The sequence below is a fragment of the Leptinotarsa decemlineata genome, unplaced genomic scaffold, assembly GCF_025532065.1.
Source record: "Leptinotarsa decemlineata unplaced genomic scaffold, Ldec_3_MD MMD2_tig00026374_RagTag_RagTag, whole genome shotgun sequence".
NCBI classification, from domain to species: domain Eukaryota; kingdom Metazoa; phylum Arthropoda; class Insecta; order Coleoptera; family Chrysomelidae; genus Leptinotarsa; species Leptinotarsa decemlineata.
This window is the reverse complement of record NW_027412710.1, coordinates 3,439,013-3,458,951: the sequence shown is the minus strand read 5'-3', so window position 1 is coordinate 3,458,951 and position 19,939 is coordinate 3,439,013. Positions and strand designations below refer to the sequence as shown.

Sequence of the window (19,939 nt, the reverse complement as noted above, 5' to 3'; positions counted from 1 at the left end):
TTAGTATTAGGTAAAAGGTATCGATTATTCTGTGTTGTAGCATTTCAAATGCTACAAAATACATCAGAGCCTGGGATCTGCGAAAGACAAAAGATATTCCCTATCAACTGTAGGAGTGACCTGTATATATCGGTACGACCAAAATGTTCTTGGTTACAAGGCTGAATGAACATCGGAGAAACTCCAGATTAGGTCAAATAGAAAAATCGGCAGTAGCATAACATGCATTTAGTGAAGGAGATCATACGATACTGTTTGAAGATGTGAAACTACTTGCACCCGATCATGGGTACTACAATCGGCTTGTACGGGAAGCCATAGAAATCCATAAACATACGGAAAACTACAACAGAAAAGAGGAGGCGGAAACGCTTAACCGGATTTGGAATCCCATACTAAAAGATGCCAAAGGGGCAAGCAAAATGTTACGTCATCAACAGGTAATAACACTTCGGCCAATAGCAATGCATCAACAAGAGATGCGGATAATCTGAGCCAACCTACGAACTATAAATCACCTCCCCCGCCGACGAAGCGTTAGCCTTTGCTGACACGATGGAACGTCAGTTTCAGCCTAACGTTAACGAAGATGACGACATCGACCGCGATATGCTGTTGTAAGACCTGGTTCACCGAATCCTCAGGGAAGATGACGACGACGACATCGGTCCAGCTTCTGTGGAAGAGCTGAAGGGATACATCAGGGCCGCAAAGGCCAAGAAAGCTCTGGGGGTCGATTCAATAACCAATAAGTTAAGAGGCTCCCGGAAAACTGCGTCAAGAACCTACTGATCATCATAAATATTTCGTTGGCCCTCAGATACTTCCCCAGAAGGTGAAAGCATGCGATCGTCGTCATGATCCCAAAACAGGGTCAAAACCCGTTGTTCCCACAGAACTATCGCCCGATCAGTCTACTCTCGTCGGCGGCTAAGCTGGCTGAAAGAGTTGTTCTCCAAAGGCTCAACGAAGAAGTTGAGGACCAAAATGTTCTGCCTGATGAACAATTTGGCTCCAGGAGAGAACACTCCACTGAGTTACAGGCTCTAAGGCTGGTCGAAAATACCATCCATGAGCTAAATATAAACAAAAAAGTGCACATAGTACTACTAGACATTTCGAAGGCCTTTGACCGAGTATGACACGAAGGCCTTCTGCACGAATTAGACAAACTGCCTCGGGGCCTGATCCGGTGGATCGGGTCTTTCCTGAAAGACAGAACATTTCAGGTTAGAGTAGAGGGCTTTCTGTCTGACAACAGATAGATCCTCGCTGGAGTCTCACAGGGGGTTGTGCTCTCTCCGACGCTGTATTCTCTTCACACCAGTAACCTCCCAAGATCCGAGCGTGTGAAGATACGCCGATGACACGGCTCTTCTCTCGTCTTCCATGGGTCGAGAGCTCGGCGTCGTCTACACGCAACGTGCATTGGACGACCTCGAGCGCTGGTACCTCGATTGGAAGATCCGAGTGAATCCGGACAAGGCTCAGACGATAACCATGGGAAGATTGCTATCTTCTCCGGCCAGAAAAGTGAGAATCTCTGGAAGGGAGATTGAGTGGCAAGCGCGGGTAAAGTACCTCGGCCTTCTGATAGACCGTAGGCTCACTTGGAACCCGCACATTATGTACGTCAGATTGCAAGTCTGTACCCTATGATCAACAGAAAATGAAAAATGAGTTCGAAAAACGAGATTACCATCTACAACACGATGTTCAAGCCTGTCATCATGTATAGTTCAGGCAAAATAAGCTAATGAGGATGATTGTGAATGCTCTTTGGTTCGTGCGGAACGAAGTCATCCGCAGAGATTTGCAGCTGCCTTCCATTCGGCAGTCCATTCAGTCGAGGAATCGGCGAGTTTTTGAAGGTGCGGAAACTCACGAAAATCCATCAGTTAGGAAAGCTATAGATAGACTATGCTGTAGACGACCCCTCCTGATACAGAAAGCCCCGACACTCTGTCGAATGAGGCCCTCATGTCCCCCGTTAACGGACGAATAGCTTTTACATTCATCCCACCCCAGCCAGTTAGGGGTACCCCGTGAAGGGCGGCACTGATGTCTGGGAAAAATATTCAATTCAAATTGATATTCGAAACAATAAGACGTTTTTGAAAAATATTATTGAACTCGCAGATATTTCACTTTCACTAAAATTTTCCGTAAATACATAAATAATCCACAAGACATCAACTGATTGAGAATTTTCATTTCTAGATTTTCAAAACTCAACAAATGATTGTTAAGAATTCGTATAGAGTTTTATCTTGTGATAGAAAATTATGAAATTATTTTTTTTCTTGCAGATATACAATTGGTACCCTGAATATTACAATACCTCTAATCTTCCTGGATCGGATCAAATGAATGAATATCTCCGAAGAGATATCGAGGAAGCTCAAAATATACATCAGGTATGATTTTTCCAAATGCATTTAGGCAGGGTAATTCAAATTCGACCCCCACCATTGGGATATCCTAAACTGTAGGACACACGTCGAAGCTTAAATTAGTGCAAAGTTGTATTTTGTATATTTGACAAAATGCTGTTTTGAAACTTGTAAAATTCCAGATATTTCCAGAAATATCAGGAAAAAATTTAAAAACGGAATTTTCGTTTCAATTTTTTTCTAGCGTTATTTGACAACATAGATCGAAACCAAAAACACGTTTTCTGCTACATGTTTTCAGCTACACGTTTTCATATTCAGAATAACTATCAGACGTTTCGTTTTCAGGCAACCATCATCAACTCTTTTTTCTATTATGGGCTCCATATTATTTTTAAATACAGAAAAATAGTGCTCTTCATTCTGTTTTCATTGATGTATAATTTGCTCTTGTGAAACTACAGGTATTAAAAAAAAACAACTTCATCTGAGATGCTCATAACTCCATCGAAAAATTTTATTTAATGAATACTAAGTTTCAGAAGCATCGTAGGTTTGCACAAATACTTCAGTCGAAATGTCCCCATTCTTGAATGAAGAAAAACGAGATATGTTGAAACTTTATTATAAATTTGATAGGAATAGTTCGAAAACTACACAAATTTATTTTGAATTATTTCCGGAAAGACAAGAGCCGGATAGAACATTATTCGGTATCTTGGACAAACAGTTGGCTGCCTACGGTGCGTTTTAAAAACCAAGAATGAAATCATGAGCTTTTGTCTTGAATATACACGGCTATTCCAATTCGTTTCTGTACATGGGGATCTCGTAAACGATAAGAGATAGAGTGTCAGTTGAATCGTGGCAAAGTTGTGTATTTTAAAGACCTATTCAATGATGTGAAGAAATCGAATATAGCTCTTTTGGTTCTGGAGATATACAGGATAAACCAAAAAATCCCAAATGATTTTTTTGCCTATGTCTTCTTTATTCGCAGACATATTGAAAATCTGTCCACATTTTGCTGTTGGCACTTGATGTGAGCTATCAGAATATATCCATGAATCTTTTATACAGGGTGTCATCTGACTTGGGCCACCCCATCTTTGAATTTTTAATTATGGACCTATATTTTTTGTTGTAGTTTTTGGATCGGAGACGTTCACTTCATACTGAAAAATTAAATTCAATTTTATATTTCGGGATGTTTTGGTGATGTTCGATTATAATTATGTGAATTATTCCCTTTTAAATTACGGCCCTGGAAATTGATTGACTGAGTTGGATAAAAACATAATAGCAACTTTCACGTCTCGCTATGTACCGTAGAGTTTTTCGAGAGTTTTTTTTTTTTCATTTTTAGGTATCTATTTATATTTTTTTCATTGCTCTGAGCGTTTTCTACAGTGAACTTCGAATAAGAAAACCTTTTATGATTATTTGAAACATATCTACATCAGAAATATATTATATGTGTTTAAATGAGCAGAAAAAGAAATGATAGCAATAATAACATCGTAAACGAACACTATAATTGTAATGAAAATTGAAATGAAGTAATTTAATAGCTACCCAAAAAAATTATTGGCGCAATAAATGTTCGAATTGGAGTCCTTCCATTTCGAGACATTCTTAAACCCGATTTTTCATATTATTTATTGAACTCGATACACTTATTTTCAGATTTCAGATTCATTCATATTCAAAAACATTTACATCACAATTTCAATACAATATTACCTTTTCAAAGCAGAAATAGTCACCTAAGCGCAGTATGGCTTGTTTTGTGCTCTATTCTTACTTCGTCATGGTATACATATTAGTTTTTATATAAGTTTTCCGACAGATCACAACAATACATTTGTGTTAGTATTTAAACAATTGATGATTAGTGTCTACAGGTTGATATATATTATTGGAGATTGGATATTTCGTTAGTAGTTATTTGTTTTGAAAAACTGAAGGGAAAACAAGTATTTATATGTTTTGCAATAAGTATATCACTAAGGAACTATTTGTTTCAATAAATTTCTTGACTAGCATTTTATAATTTCTAAAAATTCGTGTTTGCTTTATATCTAAAGGTATTGCATTATATAGCTTGGGTCCAAAGTAGAAGAGTGTTCTTTGGGTATGGCTTTTTCTGAATAGAGGTATATTAATATTTTGATTCTCAAAATTTCTTGTGTTTTTTGTCTTATTGATGCTGAACGAAGACAGTTTGGAATACATCCAGATGAGGCAGTGATAGGCATATAAACTTCTGATATTCAATAATTTGGTATCATTGTACAACTGCTTTGTATCGAATCGTCTATGTTTCTTGAATATTATTTTAATAATTTCATTTTGAGTGACTTGTACGTTGCCCAATATATTAGTAAACATTCCGCCCCATGCTGCTATGCAGTATCTTATGATTGATTCTGCTAGAGATTTATATATCAGCATCAGATTTGATCTTGACAGAATAAATCTCAGGCTATATATTTTGTGAGTAAGTTGTCTAAGTCTTTTCACAACAAATGAAGCATGTACATCCCATATCAGATGCTGATCCAAGAATAAACCGAGATATTTGAATTGGGATACTTTTTCTATGGTTGGACATTTACAGAGTACTTTGTCATAATTTGACACGTGTGCTTATAAGAGAAAAAGTCATAAACTTTGTGTTCGAGATGTTTAAACTAAGAAGATTATCGCTTAACCAGGTTTGTAAACTATTTAAGCCTTCTTCTGTATCTCTGTAAACATCTTTCCATGTTTTGCCTCTATACACTATGGCTGTATCATCAGCATATGATATGAAACGACCTTTGAAATTAGTAATATCAGCAATATTATTTATATATATCAAAAAGAGTATAGGGCCCAAGACCGTTCCCTGTGGAACTCCCATTGAAACATCACGATTCACACTCTTTTCTTTACCCACTTTCACACATTGAGTTCTGTGGAACAAATAATTCTTCAGAACATCAAAGGCGGGTCCACGAATACCATAGTCATATAGTTTATCAAGAAGCTTATTACGTGAAACTATCAAAGGCTTTGGCCAAGTCCAAGAATACCGCTAAACATTTCTCCGAGTTTTCCAAGGCCTTTGTTGTTTCTTGGAATAAATCTAATATTGCTGATTCAGTGCTACTCTTATTGATGAAGCCAAATTGTCTATCAGTTATAACTTTATTTCTCTCAAAAAATTCAACCAGTCGATTTTTTTAAATATGCTCAAATATTTTGTCAAAATTGTTTATCACGGATATTAGTCGATAGTTACCTAACTCTGTTTTATCTCCAGATTTAAAAACGGGGCTCACTATGGATTCTTTCATTTGTGTTGGTAGTGTGCCTCTCTCAAATATCATATTGATTATATGAACTAATGGTTTTAATAAGTAGCGATGGTATTGCTTTATGAATTGTGTTTTTAGTCCGTCTGGTCCAGGAGCACAATTGTTTTTCAATTTAGAGATAACTGTTGTGATTTCATTTTCGTTTGTTGGTGTAAGGTAAATTGTTGTGCCAACAGATTTGTCTTTCAGAAAGCCCGGTGGTGAAGTTGATGTTTTATCGATTTTTTCAGACATTTTTAAACCAATATTCGTAAAATATTCATTGAAAGCTTCTGATTTGTCCTTGTTGTTTGTTAGTAATTTGTCATTTTTTTTATATCACCTATGTTTTTTTGTTTACTCGGTTTATTACTTACTTCATTTATTATTTCCTATGTTCTCTTATAGTTACCAGTGTTTTCAGTTAGCTTATTCTTATAAAATTCATTTTTAGTTAGTCTTATCAGCTTATTCAATTCGTTTCGGTACTGCTCAAATTCGTTTTTCAAGACGTGGCTGGAATTTTTGTTCAATTTTGATTTGGGTGTGTCTCTATGTTTTATGGATTTTATTAACCCCTGTGTGATCCAGGGTTTTATTTTATATGATTTTTTCATACTCATTTTGATTTTAGAAGTGCAGTTGTTTATGTGTTCTTTCAATTTGTTAATAAAATTATCATAGGATAGCTGGACTACATGGCTATTCAAAACATAAGGCCAGTTTTCATTATTCAGAAGGTTTTTCAGTTTTTTATTATCAGTTTTGTTCCAAAATTCTGGGTCGTTTAGCGACTCAACTTTTTGGTTAGTATCATGAGTGTTTGTTGACATTGTTAAGGTTGTAAAGAAGTGATCGGTTATGTTTGTTTTAATAACGGCGGGAAATACTTTTATGTTTTCAGCTATTTTCTGTTTTCTAAGAAATATATGGTCTATAATTGTTGTAGAATCGTCTGTAATCATCAATCTCGAGTTTTCACATTTTCTATCTCTCTGCCAGCGTAAATCCTATTTTTCAATGTTTTCCATAAAGAATTGTCCAAAATAGTAAGATCTGGTGATCTTGCAGACCATCTTATTGTCCTATTATTTGTCCCGAAATGGAAGGACTCCAATTCGAACATCTATTGCACTTTTTTTTTGTGTGTATAAATTACTTACTTCATTTCAATTTTCATTATAATTATAGTGTTCGTTTCGTTCGTTTGCCTCCATTTTTTTTCTGCTCATCGAAACACATATAATATATTTTTGTTGTGAATATGTTTCAGATATCATAAAAGGTTTTCTTATTAGAAGTTCATTGTAGAAAACGCTCAGAGCAATGGAAAAAATATTAATATGAAAATTTCGAATTTCAGTTTTTCCAAGTTTCAAAACAGTATTTTATTAAGCAACTTTGCCCCAATATAAGCTTCGATGTATCTCCCGTAGTTTAGGGGATCCCAATGGTGGAGGTCGAATTTGAATTACCCTGTATACAGTGCATTTCTTCAATGTCACCTCCCCTTTTATTTTTTCAATGGATCCACTGAATGAATTGACATTTGGGATAAGGAAATTAATGCATGAATACTTCATTTTGAAGTGAAATTCACAGATGAAACTTCCAAGATGGTGACTGGGCGTCATCTGGGAAGAAAATTGAATGTAAAAGGGAGTCTTGTGACACATCATTTCGAAGCTCCTGATGAATACTTCACAACCCTAGAATATGAAGTCAATATCTTCACCTACTACAAAATGGCGGAACATTTAATAATTTCCTGAAGACAAACACATTAATATCGATATTTCTTGAAATATTCCTTTTTATCTGCCATATGGTAATTCTAACAACCCGATAAGGTTTGTTAGGTTTGAGGAGACTTGTATCCAAATTCACAACTACCGGTAGTGTACATAACAAAAAGCCCCCAGGTCATCCGTCCATTCCGGAAGAACAGCAAGTGCAAATAATTGGTGAGATGGTAGTAATTCCTGAACAGTCTACTTATTCCGTCGCAAATGTTTGTGAGGTGTCTCCTTCCACTGTGTGGAGACTTCTGAAGAGGAATAGGTATCATCCATAGAAAATTAAAATGGTACACCAATTAACCGAAGATGACCCTGATGGAAGAACAGAATTCTGCGAAATCATGACGGAAACCATTGAAAGGCATCCTATCTATCTCCACAATATTTGTTTTAGTGAAGAATGTACATTTTTTTTAACCGGCAATATTCACAGACAGAAATGCCATTATTGGAATGACACCAACCCTCACGTTTTCCGGGAAACACATACCCAATACCAAAAAAAAATCAGCGGTTGGGCGAGGAATATTGGGAAACCATTTTGTAGGACCTCTTTGCATAACAAGGGTGATATTAACCTTCCAGATAATTATCGACCAATTTCTATCATTCCGCTAATTGGTAAAATATTTGAACTAATTCTTAAGGAAAGGTTACTCCAATTTTTCGAGTCAAATAGGCTACTGTGTAATGCGCAATTTGGCTATAGACCTAACCGGTCTACTGTATTGGCTCTTTGTGAATTTTATGAAGTTGTTGTGGATGCCTTTGAGAGTCGTCAGTTTGATACGATACGACATGATTTCTTGCTATTAAAATTGGAAAGATATGGGGTTAGAGGCGTGGCTTTGAAGCTTTTTTTTGTCATATTTGAAGGAACGAAAGTATTTTGTGAGTGTCTCCGGTCGGAGATCTGCTGAGTACCCAGTTATGTTTGGTGTCCCACAGGGCTCCGTTTTAGGACCCTTGCTATTTATTATATATTTCAATGATTTATGTATGAGTATTAACTCTGATGTGTCTTCCATTTTTTATGCAGATGACTCCACACTCGTTGTGAAAAATTTAAATAAAAGCAGTGCTTTACAGACCCTTAATTGTTCAGAACAGAATGCTAAAGTTTGGTTTCGATGTAATTTCCTTTTCTTAAATGAAAGTAAAACGCAGCATCTCAGTTTGAACCATGCGGAAAAATCTGAGGATAGAGTTAAACTCTTGGGCCTTCATATAGACTCTTAACTAAATTTTTCATTTCACATTCAGGATCTAGCAAAACGTCTGGCCAAAGCTTCTTATGCGTTGCGTCAAGTGAAATATCAGCTGTCCTTTGATTATTTAAAAATAGCGTACTTTGCTATGTTCCACGGTATAATGACTTATGGTTTGATTATTTGGGGAAGTACGACTCATGCCAATCAAATATTCATAGCACAAAAAAAGTCATTAGAATAATTTCTTCTAGTGAGTATGACGCTCATTGTAAGCCCCTTTTTAAAAAATTCAACATCATGCCGCTGCCTTGTTGTTATATATTGGAGTGCCTCCTTTATGTTGGGAGCCAAATTTTGGCGAATGAGGTAACCTCAAACTGCCATGTACATAGGTACAGTACCAGAGGTGGTAGTGATCTGCGTCTTCCACTCTTCAGACTAACCAAATCTCATAATTCTTATTTGTATTTAGGTTTTAAAATGTTTAACGCCCTTCCACAAAAACATAAAAATTTCATTACTTTAAAAACATTTAAAAATCAAATGCGCAAATATTCAGTTTATCATTGTTTCTATTCTGTGGAAGAATTTTTGCTTCATGGAAGTGCATGTGTGTGTGAGTATAGATTTTTTATTTATTTTTTTTCATAAATATTTTTTTGTTTTTTTTATAGCATTTGTTTTGTTTTGTGTTTAATGACAAATGAAGACATGTTTTTATTGTATACACGAATAAATATATCTATCCATCTATTTGAATATGCTGGAAACTACTGATGACCCTCTCATCACTGAAATCGTAGAAGCGAATCCCAATGAATTCGATATGGACATTATATTCCAAACAAGATGGAGCACCACCACATTAATACAGAGAAGTAAAAAACTATTTGGATACTACTTTTCCCGGTCGTTGGATTGGCCGTCGAGATCCTACAGAATGGCCCGCTCGCCAGATTTGACACCTTTGGACTTTTTTATGTGGCTGTTTGAAGGAAAAGGTATACGAAGCTGAACCTGCTTCAATATTGGATATACGGCAGAGAATAATGAATATTTGTAGGTAGGGGGTGAGTGGCGGGGGATCACTGTCTCTCTCTTATGGGTGTTTGACAGTCCCCCGGTGCAGACCACACGGCACTCACCCAGTAAAGTTATCGGTCAACCACCCAATCCCGCACCTGCGGGTAACAGGCGTTGGCCGGTTTCAAGCTAGATGTGTGGGAGAGGTGTCTCGCAAGAGCCCTTGGCGGTTACTCATCCAACGCTGGAAAGGTAACTTTCCTAACATGAGTGCCCCTCGGGGTAACGTAAGGGTATGCGGTGCAGACCACACGGCGTACACCCAAAAGTTGTTGATGAACCGCCCTATCCCGCACCTACACGGGTAATGGGCGCGACATCTTCGACATATGATGTGTGGTAGAGGATGCTCGAAAGAGTCCTCGACGGTTACTCATCAAACGTTGGAAAGGGAACTTTCCTAACATGAGTTCTAGGGGGGAGGTGAGTGCCCGCTCGCGGCTGGAGGCTAGCGAGCCTCATCTCCAACTGGCGTTGGCCTCTTAGGGGCAGCGGCTCCACTAGCGGGTAAAGGGATACGGGGATGCGGTAATCCATTCATGGGTGCATTGCAGCCCCATACTGAGGCACTGGACGGCTTATGCTGTTCCGTGATCCTCGCTTGCTTCTGTACGGATCCGAGCGTTCGAGGTGTCGAGGCTCGCAGTCCTTCCGGGCTCTAGTATCCGAGTCTAGTCTTGGAGGGCACCAAGGCAGACGCTTGAGGTGTCGGACCCCGGTTGGACGGAGCTACTAGTATCCGAGCTTAGGACCCCGACCGGCCACTTCCGGGACCATATTCCCAACTGATTTGGCATGGTTGGCGGGGGCAGGTGTGCGACGCGAGCACTCTCTGGCGAAAGAAGAGCTTAGTTAACTTGTACGAACGTTCGGTCGAACGCTGCCGATGGTCCTGTCTCTTGGTTAGCCACACTAAGTAGATGTAAGGAAGCAATTCCGGGTTCGGTGAGCGGGAGGAAGCCCTGCGAAATCCTGTTGGTGTAGGGTGAGGGGCGGTACCCGCAAAGATTTCCCGAAAATCCACCCCTCCACACCCGATCGCATCCAACGCCAGGGTGCGTCTGGGGGGCCTAACCGGCCCCCCAGGCCCCCCGGTCGTAACTATGACTCTCTTAATGGTATGTTCGGCGTGAAATATCGGATAGGCTGCTCATATGTCAAGGAGTTCAAGGCAACCATTTCGAGATTCTTCTGAACTGACCTCAAGCTTATTACCTCATATTATGTAATTAAATGTCAATGTATCCAGGCAATTATTGAAAGTTCCGCCGTTTTGTAGTAGTTGAAGATATTGACATTATATTCTTGGGCTGTGAAGCATTTGTCAGGAGCTTCAAAAAGATGTGTCAAAAGATCCCCCTTTCCATTCAATTTTTTCCCCAGATGACGCCCAGGCGCCATTGTGAAAGTTTCAGCTGTCAATTTCACTTCAAAATAAAGTATTCATGCATTAATTTCATTATCACAAGTTTCAATTTTTTGAGCTGACCCGTTCGAAAAATAAAAGGAGCGGAAAACTAAAGAAATGCACTGTATACAATCAAACGTTTTCAAAACATTTTCTTTTTCAGCACGAAATGGTCTGGGTTACCTGTGAAGGAGAAAATCCAGCGGATAAAGAAAATATTGGCCCGATACGATACATACCACATAAAGGATTCATGTCACAATATTTCCCATTCAAAAATCAAGAAGGTTATTTGAGTCCTTTGGTTGCCGTCCATTTTGAACAACCAAAACGTAAGTAAAAATAACCAAAAGAAAATACTTCATATAAAGAAAAGGTACACGTGAGCTGTTCAAAAGATGAGGTGAATTTAAAAACAGGTGTTCCACAAGGATCAATTCTTGGCCCTCTCCTATAAACGATATACACATATACAGTCAATTAGTGGAATTCCTCCAGTATTGAAGTATACATCTCTGTGCAGATGACACCCAAATCTATTATTCTTTTGAACCACACAGGGTAGATGACGCTAATAGGCGGATTAGTCATGATCTCGAGACATTCTCATCCCTTGCTGAAAAAATGTGCTTGATGAATAACACATCTAAGTCTGAAATACTAATATTTGGTCCAAAAAATCACAAAGGTTTTGTAAAACAACAACTCAATATTAGTATAGTCTTCAATGGACTGGAAATTGTGAAGGAAGCAAAAAATTTTGGGGTGACTGAAGACAGTGATCTCCGATTTGATTCCTGTGTGAATGAACTAATCCAGAAAGCTCTCCTCTCACTCAAGCTGATTTACGGAAATCGAAAATTCCTCCCTGAAAACACAAGAATAAATCTACCAAGCCTCACAATTAGGAATGAGAAAAGACTCCAAAAGATTCAAAACTCCTGCATTCGCCTTATTCATGGGGTACGTAGAAGGAACAGAATCTCATCAAAGCTGTCAGAAATTTGTTGGCTTGATATGGAAAACCGAAGGTCACTACACTAAGCGTGTATCTATCATAAGGTTATCTGCAATAAAATTCCACTATCATTTAAACTTCAGTGCTATGGCTTCAGAGGATTGTCATATAACTGGCTTTACAGTTATCTAACAGGCAGGAAGCAGTTAGTAAAACACCATGGATATACATCGCAATTTATGCAAAAAATAGCATCTGACTGCTATGCAGTTCGAATTGTTTCTAACGAACTCAATCAATCCTCAGCCGGAACTGTGTATTTTTCCTGGGTAGAGTCCCACTTGAGATATGGAATTGCCTTTTGGGGCTTTTGTAGTCAACAACTACTAAATTCAGTATTCGTTCTACAAAAAAGGGCCGTCAGATACATCTGTAGGGCAAAATCACAAGACCACTGCAAACCACTTTTCATCAGAAAGAAAATTCTTACTGTACCTTGTTTATTCCTTTTAGAAACCGCTTGCCTAATTCACAAAAAATACTCCAACTCAGCAGTAAATAATGACAAATGTTACCACACGAGAGGAAGTCGGAATTTACCCTTGCTAATCCCAAAATCAGTAATCAAAAAATGTTCTTTGATACATGAGACTGAGGATACAGGAGTTAAAAACTCCACGACAAATATCGTTTTGCTCTGTGGTCGAGAAGGACTACATCAGGCTTATTAGCTTGTATGAGCCTGAGGGTGGGGAACGAATAGTTCCAATAAATTCGGCACTTCTCGTTCTCCACAACGGAAACAATATCCCCCGGAGCGTAGGGCAACACTGGTGTCTCGTCAATACCGTCAGAGTGCCGTAGATGGTAATATAGCACTCTTAGGGCCGTGTTATGTCGATGGATATAGGCCGAGACCGCATATGCTGGACATGCTGATAGCAAGTCCATTGGGGTCTCGGGCACTTCGCGGCGGGCCCTGCACCTTGTGTCAGAAACCTCTATACTTATCACGCGACTGCGGTAGACTGAGTTGTTAAAGACACCAATCCGGCAAGCCATGATGAACCCCTCAGTTTCTGACTTCAGGCCACTCGACCTGAGAAAAGCGAACGTCAGGCGCTTTGATAAGCCAAGGTCTCCATTGTTATTGAAGAAGACCCCATTCTTGTGTTTCCGCAGAAGTGAGATGATCTGTGAAGCTTTTATTTGAGCTTTTTGCTGAACAGGTTCCAACTCGGTGACAAAGTTGTGGTCACCTCGTTCAGTGTCGAAAACTATACCAAATTTATCAGCTATCATTATTATAATGAGCAATTCAATTTCTGGTGATTAATGCTACTGAATTGTGATGCACTATTTGGAATCTTTGGTGTAGTACTGAATATTACTGGAGTTTTTCCCAACACTAAACCGTATCACAGCCTTTCACCTTGAATAATTTTTTTTTCAGGCATCGCAATCATTCGGAATTTCAAAATCTCATTTTTAACTATGTTTTGAACAATTACACGCATTTGCAGTTTGTTGTAAATTTATGTACCTTCACTCTTATTTTTCAGTCTAATTTGACCGAACTATCAAATATGGAATGAATTTGATTATTTGGTGGAAATTTATCTTAACTGATGCGCAACAGTTGATGACTTCTTTTTTTTTTAGGAGGAATTTTGATCAACATCGAATGCAAGGCGTGGGCAAAAAATATCATTCATGATCGTGTTGACAGACGAGGGTCTGTTCATTTTGAATTGATGATAGATTAAGTCTTAAACATCCATCGTAGTAACGAGAGAGGGCTTCAACAACTGCCAGCAAATACTTCACCATTCTACACAATGGCAACGGTCTAGATAGTTTAGTTCACATAAAACATGTCATCTTAGCAATCATTTCAGCAATCAGTTTGAAAATAATACATACATTACGAATATTCTCATCAATCAGGTTGAAATTTATTCGATAAAGAATCAGTTATGAATTTTGAACCCAAATAAGCTCTCAAATAAGTAATACTAAGTCCGTATTGCTACTAATGTTCAAATTCTCAAACAATTTTTTGGTATAATCAAACATTGATACAAATATCACTGATTTAATTTATATTACCAGTCACTTTTTTGAATAGGTCGCTTAAGTTTGACTTGCAACTGATTAGACAAGAGAGAAGCTTCAATGGTGTCAAATCAACCAATATCTCATCAAAGAAGAGTAATTTTTTGATTCAGGTACTTGACACATTACAGTAAAGGAAATTATATTACTGTTATTAATTGGACACTGAAAAATTTCGTTTGTCGTTCGTATTGTGACAGGTCAACTTATTATGTATGTACATAGTATTCAAAGTAGGTTATAGAAACAATAATTCAACAGTATTTTTGCTCATTCTATATGTGTTGGCTCTTACGTGGGTTTGAAAAGACCTCTTTAGAATGTTTATGTTGAAGCACTTGCTATGAATTGTTCAACATAACCTATTCACTTAGTGGGTCCCTGCATGACTTATATGTTAGATACTTAAATATAAACGAGAAAGTTGTGTAACATACAACTTTTAGATATATTTATAGTTTTTAGATATTTTACCAAACAGTTTCCAATGATCCACGGACTGTCAAACTGTGGATATTTAGGGCAAAGGCAATACTTTAAAAGAAATGTATTCAAAAGCGCACAGTAAATTTATCACTATTGGATATGAAATAGAATATCTAGTAATAGTGATTGCTAAAATCACTGAAAACTTTTGAAATTTGAAGCAGAATCTGCGAACGAGAGATGTAAAAATGTAAACCTAATCATGTATCTCTCACAACTTTGTACATAACGTTGAAAATATATAGTTTCAGAGATAACCTTCAGTCTTTCCTGAAATATTTTTATGACATACAAAAAATATTTCCTCAATGAATGTTCTGAAAAATATATTTCTCAACTGGTTGAAACAATGTGTGAATGAATACACTATGTTTCTACAATTTTTGCTGATTTTGTTGAACAATTTTCAGCACTTTCTATTTGTAAAATCTAAATAAATTGATGGAATGAATATTCCATGCTGAAATCGTGGTAATTCTTTGTCGCTGCACGTTGTTACTTGCAATTTTTATTGTGATATTGAAGATTGGTTTTTGTCTGAGGTGAAAGTACCTCAACAATCTGTTGCTGAAAGTTTCAAGAATCTGTCATGTATAGAACGATAATAGTATAATAATGTGAATCTGCTACATCGTTTGGAATTAGAAAAAGCAATTTATTATGCTTGAATGTACTTCTTTTCTCAAATGACTAATTAAAATAGTAGTTCTATTACAAAGAGTTTTATTGATTTGATGAATTATTTTTTCTCTCATATAGTCATTGGTCATACTTGAAGACTGGCTATAAATCAAATCATCTAAAAGAACAATTTGTTTATGCCAGTCTCAACTCCCTACAGTGAAAGTTGATGGACTGACACCAATCAGAAAATAACTACTTCCCTGGCTAATACCACGAAGAGCGTTGGAATATATCCTACAGGTATCAGTGCAGGATTCTTCACTGAAGTTATTCCTGCATATGCTATTACCCACTGACTATACAGTAGATTTCGTTAATGTCCCCCCTTTATTTTTTGAACGGGAGAACTCAAAGAATTGAAATTTGGGATGGTAAAATTTATGCATGAATACATTATTTTGAAGAGAAATTGACACATGAAACTCGACTGGGCACCATCTGTAAACATTAAATGGAAAAGGGGTCTTGTGACACATCATTTTGAAGCTCCTGACGAATACTTCACAACCCTAGAATATGAAGTCAATATCTTCACCTACTACAAAATGGCGGAACATTTGATAATTTCCTGAAAACAAACACATTAACCCTTCGGTAGACGCAGTAACATTTTACACAGCAATAGTCGCACACGGTTCTTAAGACCAGTTGGATGATATACAGCGTGACTCACGGTCGATGGTGTTCTATCGATCTAAAATATTTTCAGCATTGCGGCGTTGCCACTTCCATCATAAAGTCCTAGCAACTTTATTTTTTAAAATGGAACACCCCGTCTATTATTACATTTTTGGAATCGCTCTAGTATTTCAATACTTTTTTGTTAAATAATGTCCTATACCTATCTCTATCTGTTTTCGAGATAAAAAATAAATTGTGCTAAATATGGTCCAAAACATAGCCTTAATTGAAATTAAGTACATCAGTACTCTCAATTCATGAAAAGTTGATATTTTGATGATAGTTTGGACAAACTCGAAATATTCAAATAACATCAAGAAATCGACTCCATATCATACAAGGCGTGCTAAATTACTATTATTTCCATTGTGCATAAAAATAGTCAAAAGTTCATTTTTTTAAATGAAACCCCCTGTTTATTACTCGATGAATTGAAAGATGGTGAAAAATGCTTCAAGATGATATATCATGTCCCTATACCTAAATCATCAAGTTTTCTCAATAAAGTCGCTTCTTCTAGAAACATTATTTTTTTTAGAATTTGGATTTAGGTAGCAGCTTATAGCAGTTCGGTTACTTTTATAAGTAATTTACAAAGAGTTATCGACGGTGTTTCGAATCATCTTCCAAAATGAATGCAAATATCGATTATTCAAACGAAGTTCTCATGAAATTATTTATTATACACATGAACAAAGTGATCAAATAATTGTCAGAACATGTGAAAAATTCAATAAAATGTATCCTGAATCAACACCAATGAACGAGAGGAAGTTTGTAAGGTTACAAAATAATTTCCTTGACTATGGCTCAAAGTTTCCAGGGAACAACTGTACCAAAAATCAGTCATTTCTAGGTAAAAAGTAAGATTTTGTGGGCTAAAACATGTGAAAGTACAGACAATAACAGAATAGGATGATTCAAAATAACAAAATTGTAAATAAAATATTACATTTTCACAATAAATGCTGAAAATGTTGTCTATTACATTCTAAATACTTTAAAATGTTTTTTTGTACGCGACTTGTGGTTGCTTTTTCAATTTCCTGGGGATCCAGATTTTCAATACTCCGCATTATTCGCCGTCGCAATTCTTCTTTGGTAGGCACTGGAGTACTGTATACCCTTTCTTCTAAAACACCCCGTAAAAAAAGTCAAGTGGCGTGAGATCAGGTGATTTCGGTGGCCAATCCCACGGTCCTAAACGCCTAAACCAACGATCGTCGAAGAGTTCGTCAAGTTTCCTGGAAACTTCCTGGGTGGAATGAGCTGGCGCTCCATCCAGTTGAAACCACGAATTCCTATATTCCTCTAAAGGCAAATTTTCAAGAAAATCGGTTACAGTCGTCCTTGATATTTGGAGATAACTCTCTGCATTCAGTGTGTCTTCATAAATAAAAAAGCTAATTTTGTTGTTCTTCAGAATAGAGAAAACATTCAGGTCAAATTTTTTTTGAAAACCCATTTTTTCTGTAATATGAGGATTATGATCAGCCCAAAAATGTTTATTCCTTTTATTGAAAATACCATCCCTCGTAAATTTTGATTCGTTGCTCCAAATTATTCTTGACAAAAATTCCCGATCTTCCTGTGTATGAATCAAAAGGGATTCACAAAAATGCGATCTACGTTCGAAGTTTTCTGCTTTTAGAGCTTGAACTTTGGTGAATTTATACGGATGCATTCCGTGATTCTTCAAAATTCGTTATACTGAAAGATGTGATACACCTAAATCTTTTTCTGCACTGCGAATGGAAGCTTCTGGATATGCATAAAAATATGTCAAAACGTTAACAGTATTGTCCTCATTTGAAGTAACAGGTTTTGGTAATGTTGAAGGCGCTTTTAACATGGAGCCATAGTTAAGGAAATTATTTTGTAATCTTACAAACTTCCTCTCGTTCATTGGTGTTAATTCAGGATTCATTTGGTTGAATTTTCTACAAGTTCTGGCAATGATTTGATCACACTGTCCATGTATAATAAATAATTTCATAAGAACTTCGTTTGAATAATCAATATTTGCATTCATTTTTGGCGATTTTTTGAAACTCCGTCAATAACCGTTTATCAATTACTTATAAAAGTCACCAAACTGTCATAAGCTTGATATTTCCACGGCTACCTAGAAATTAAATTCTTCAAAAATTATTTTTTGTACAACTGTTATTGAAAATCTCTTTGATAGAAACACTTCAATCAGAACACCCACCAAAAAATCATTTAGAAAAGTTCACACATGCAGTTCGTGCTATTGGTATGACGAAGTAGTATTCAGTTCAACTGTAGAAAGTCCTTCATGACTAACAAATAATCCTCCTTAAAATAACGTGAGTTGGCGTATGTAGTTGTAACATATGCCTTGTAATCCAAAGATCGTGTGTTCAAATCCCATGGACCCTAGAATTTTTTTTATTATCAGCAGTAACGTTATACAAAAAAATATGTATGATACATTTGTTAAAAGTGATTTTATTTTGCTCGTGAGTTTGCTCCACTTGCTGACGCTCGTTTTGCAATAACCCCCACTCACTAAATAAAATGCCACTTTCAACACTTGTAGGTAAAACGTGAATAACTATTTTTCCACAAAAACGGCTTTATTAAGAAAACTTGACAATTTAGGTGTATAGGGACATGTTTATCATCTTGAAGCATTTTCCACCATCTTTCAATTTATCAAGTAATATACAGGGGGTTTCATTTGAAAAAATGAACTTTTGACTACTTTTATGCACAATGGAAATAATAGTAATTTTAGCACGCCCTGTATGATATGGAGTCGATTTCTTGGAGTTATTTGAATATTTTGAGTTTGTCCAAACTATCGTCAAAATATCAACTTTTCATGAATTGAGAGTACTGATGTACTCAATTTCAATTAAGGTTATGTTTTGGACCATATTTAGCACAATTTATTTTTTATCTCGAAAACAGATAGAGATAGGTATAGGACATTATCAACAAAAAAGTATTAAAATACTAGAGCGATTCCAAAAATGTAATAATATATGGGGTGTTCTATTAAAAAAAATATAATTGCTAGGACTTTTTGATAGAAGTGGCAACGCCGCAATGCTGAAAATATTTCAGATCGATAGAACAGGTAAGGAAATGTGAGAGGTGAAATTTTCAGAAGAATCATGCTTTGCGTTTTCCAGAAACGTCTAACCTACCATCGACCGTGAGTCACGCTGTATATTTATTGAATAATTCTTTCGAATTTTTCAATTAATATTGTTTTATCATCATTTTTTCCACAACATTTTTTGTTACTATTCAACAGTTCATTTAGATATTGATTTCCTGCAAAAGTAGAAAAATAAACGACTCTTTGATCACTATTTATTTTATTCCTACGACATAATTTTCAGAAAAAAAAACGAACATGTAATTCTGAAATATACTGAAATCGACACCAATAGAAAATGATTCAACTGCATTATACATGTAAAGCTAGAGGAAGGGTGTAAAATTACATGTTAAATTTACATATTTGTTATTTGTGGCAATCCTCACATATCGGGATGACATGTTCTGAACATAAATATTTTTTACATAACGCCCAGATATATTTTGTTTTACGGTTTTTTTCCAACTACAATAGCTACATCTTCCAATTTCTCCTGGATTTCTTTGAACGGGTACTGAATCATCGTCCAAGACAGAAAGACAACTCTGTCAGAAATTGTCTTCTTGTTTTTGTAGAGTTTGTCAGATTACTGTTATATATTACGAAAGAATTGATTCCTGTTACATTCAGTATACTATAAAAAATAA

The 19,939-nt window shown here is 36.5% G+C and overlaps 1 protein-coding gene across 1 annotated transcript in view; it reads left to right on the top strand.

Moving 5' to 3' along the window:
• LOC111504506 (sodium/potassium-transporting ATPase subunit beta-2) overlaps window positions 1–15,512 on the top strand; it is a 49,846-nt gene extending 34,334 nt beyond the window's left edge. Inside the window, exons 5-7 of the mRNA XM_023159069.2 lie at window positions 2,310–2,417; window positions 11,399–11,567; window positions 13,856–15,512. Coding sequence (XP_023014837.2) covers window positions 2,310–2,417; window positions 11,399–11,567; window positions 13,856–13,959 — 381 coding nt within the window. The 3' untranslated portion in view covers window positions 13,960–15,512. The remainder of the gene's footprint in view (window positions 1–2,309; window positions 2,418–11,398; window positions 11,568–13,855) is intronic.
• Window positions 15,513–19,939: the final 4,427 nt, after the last annotated feature.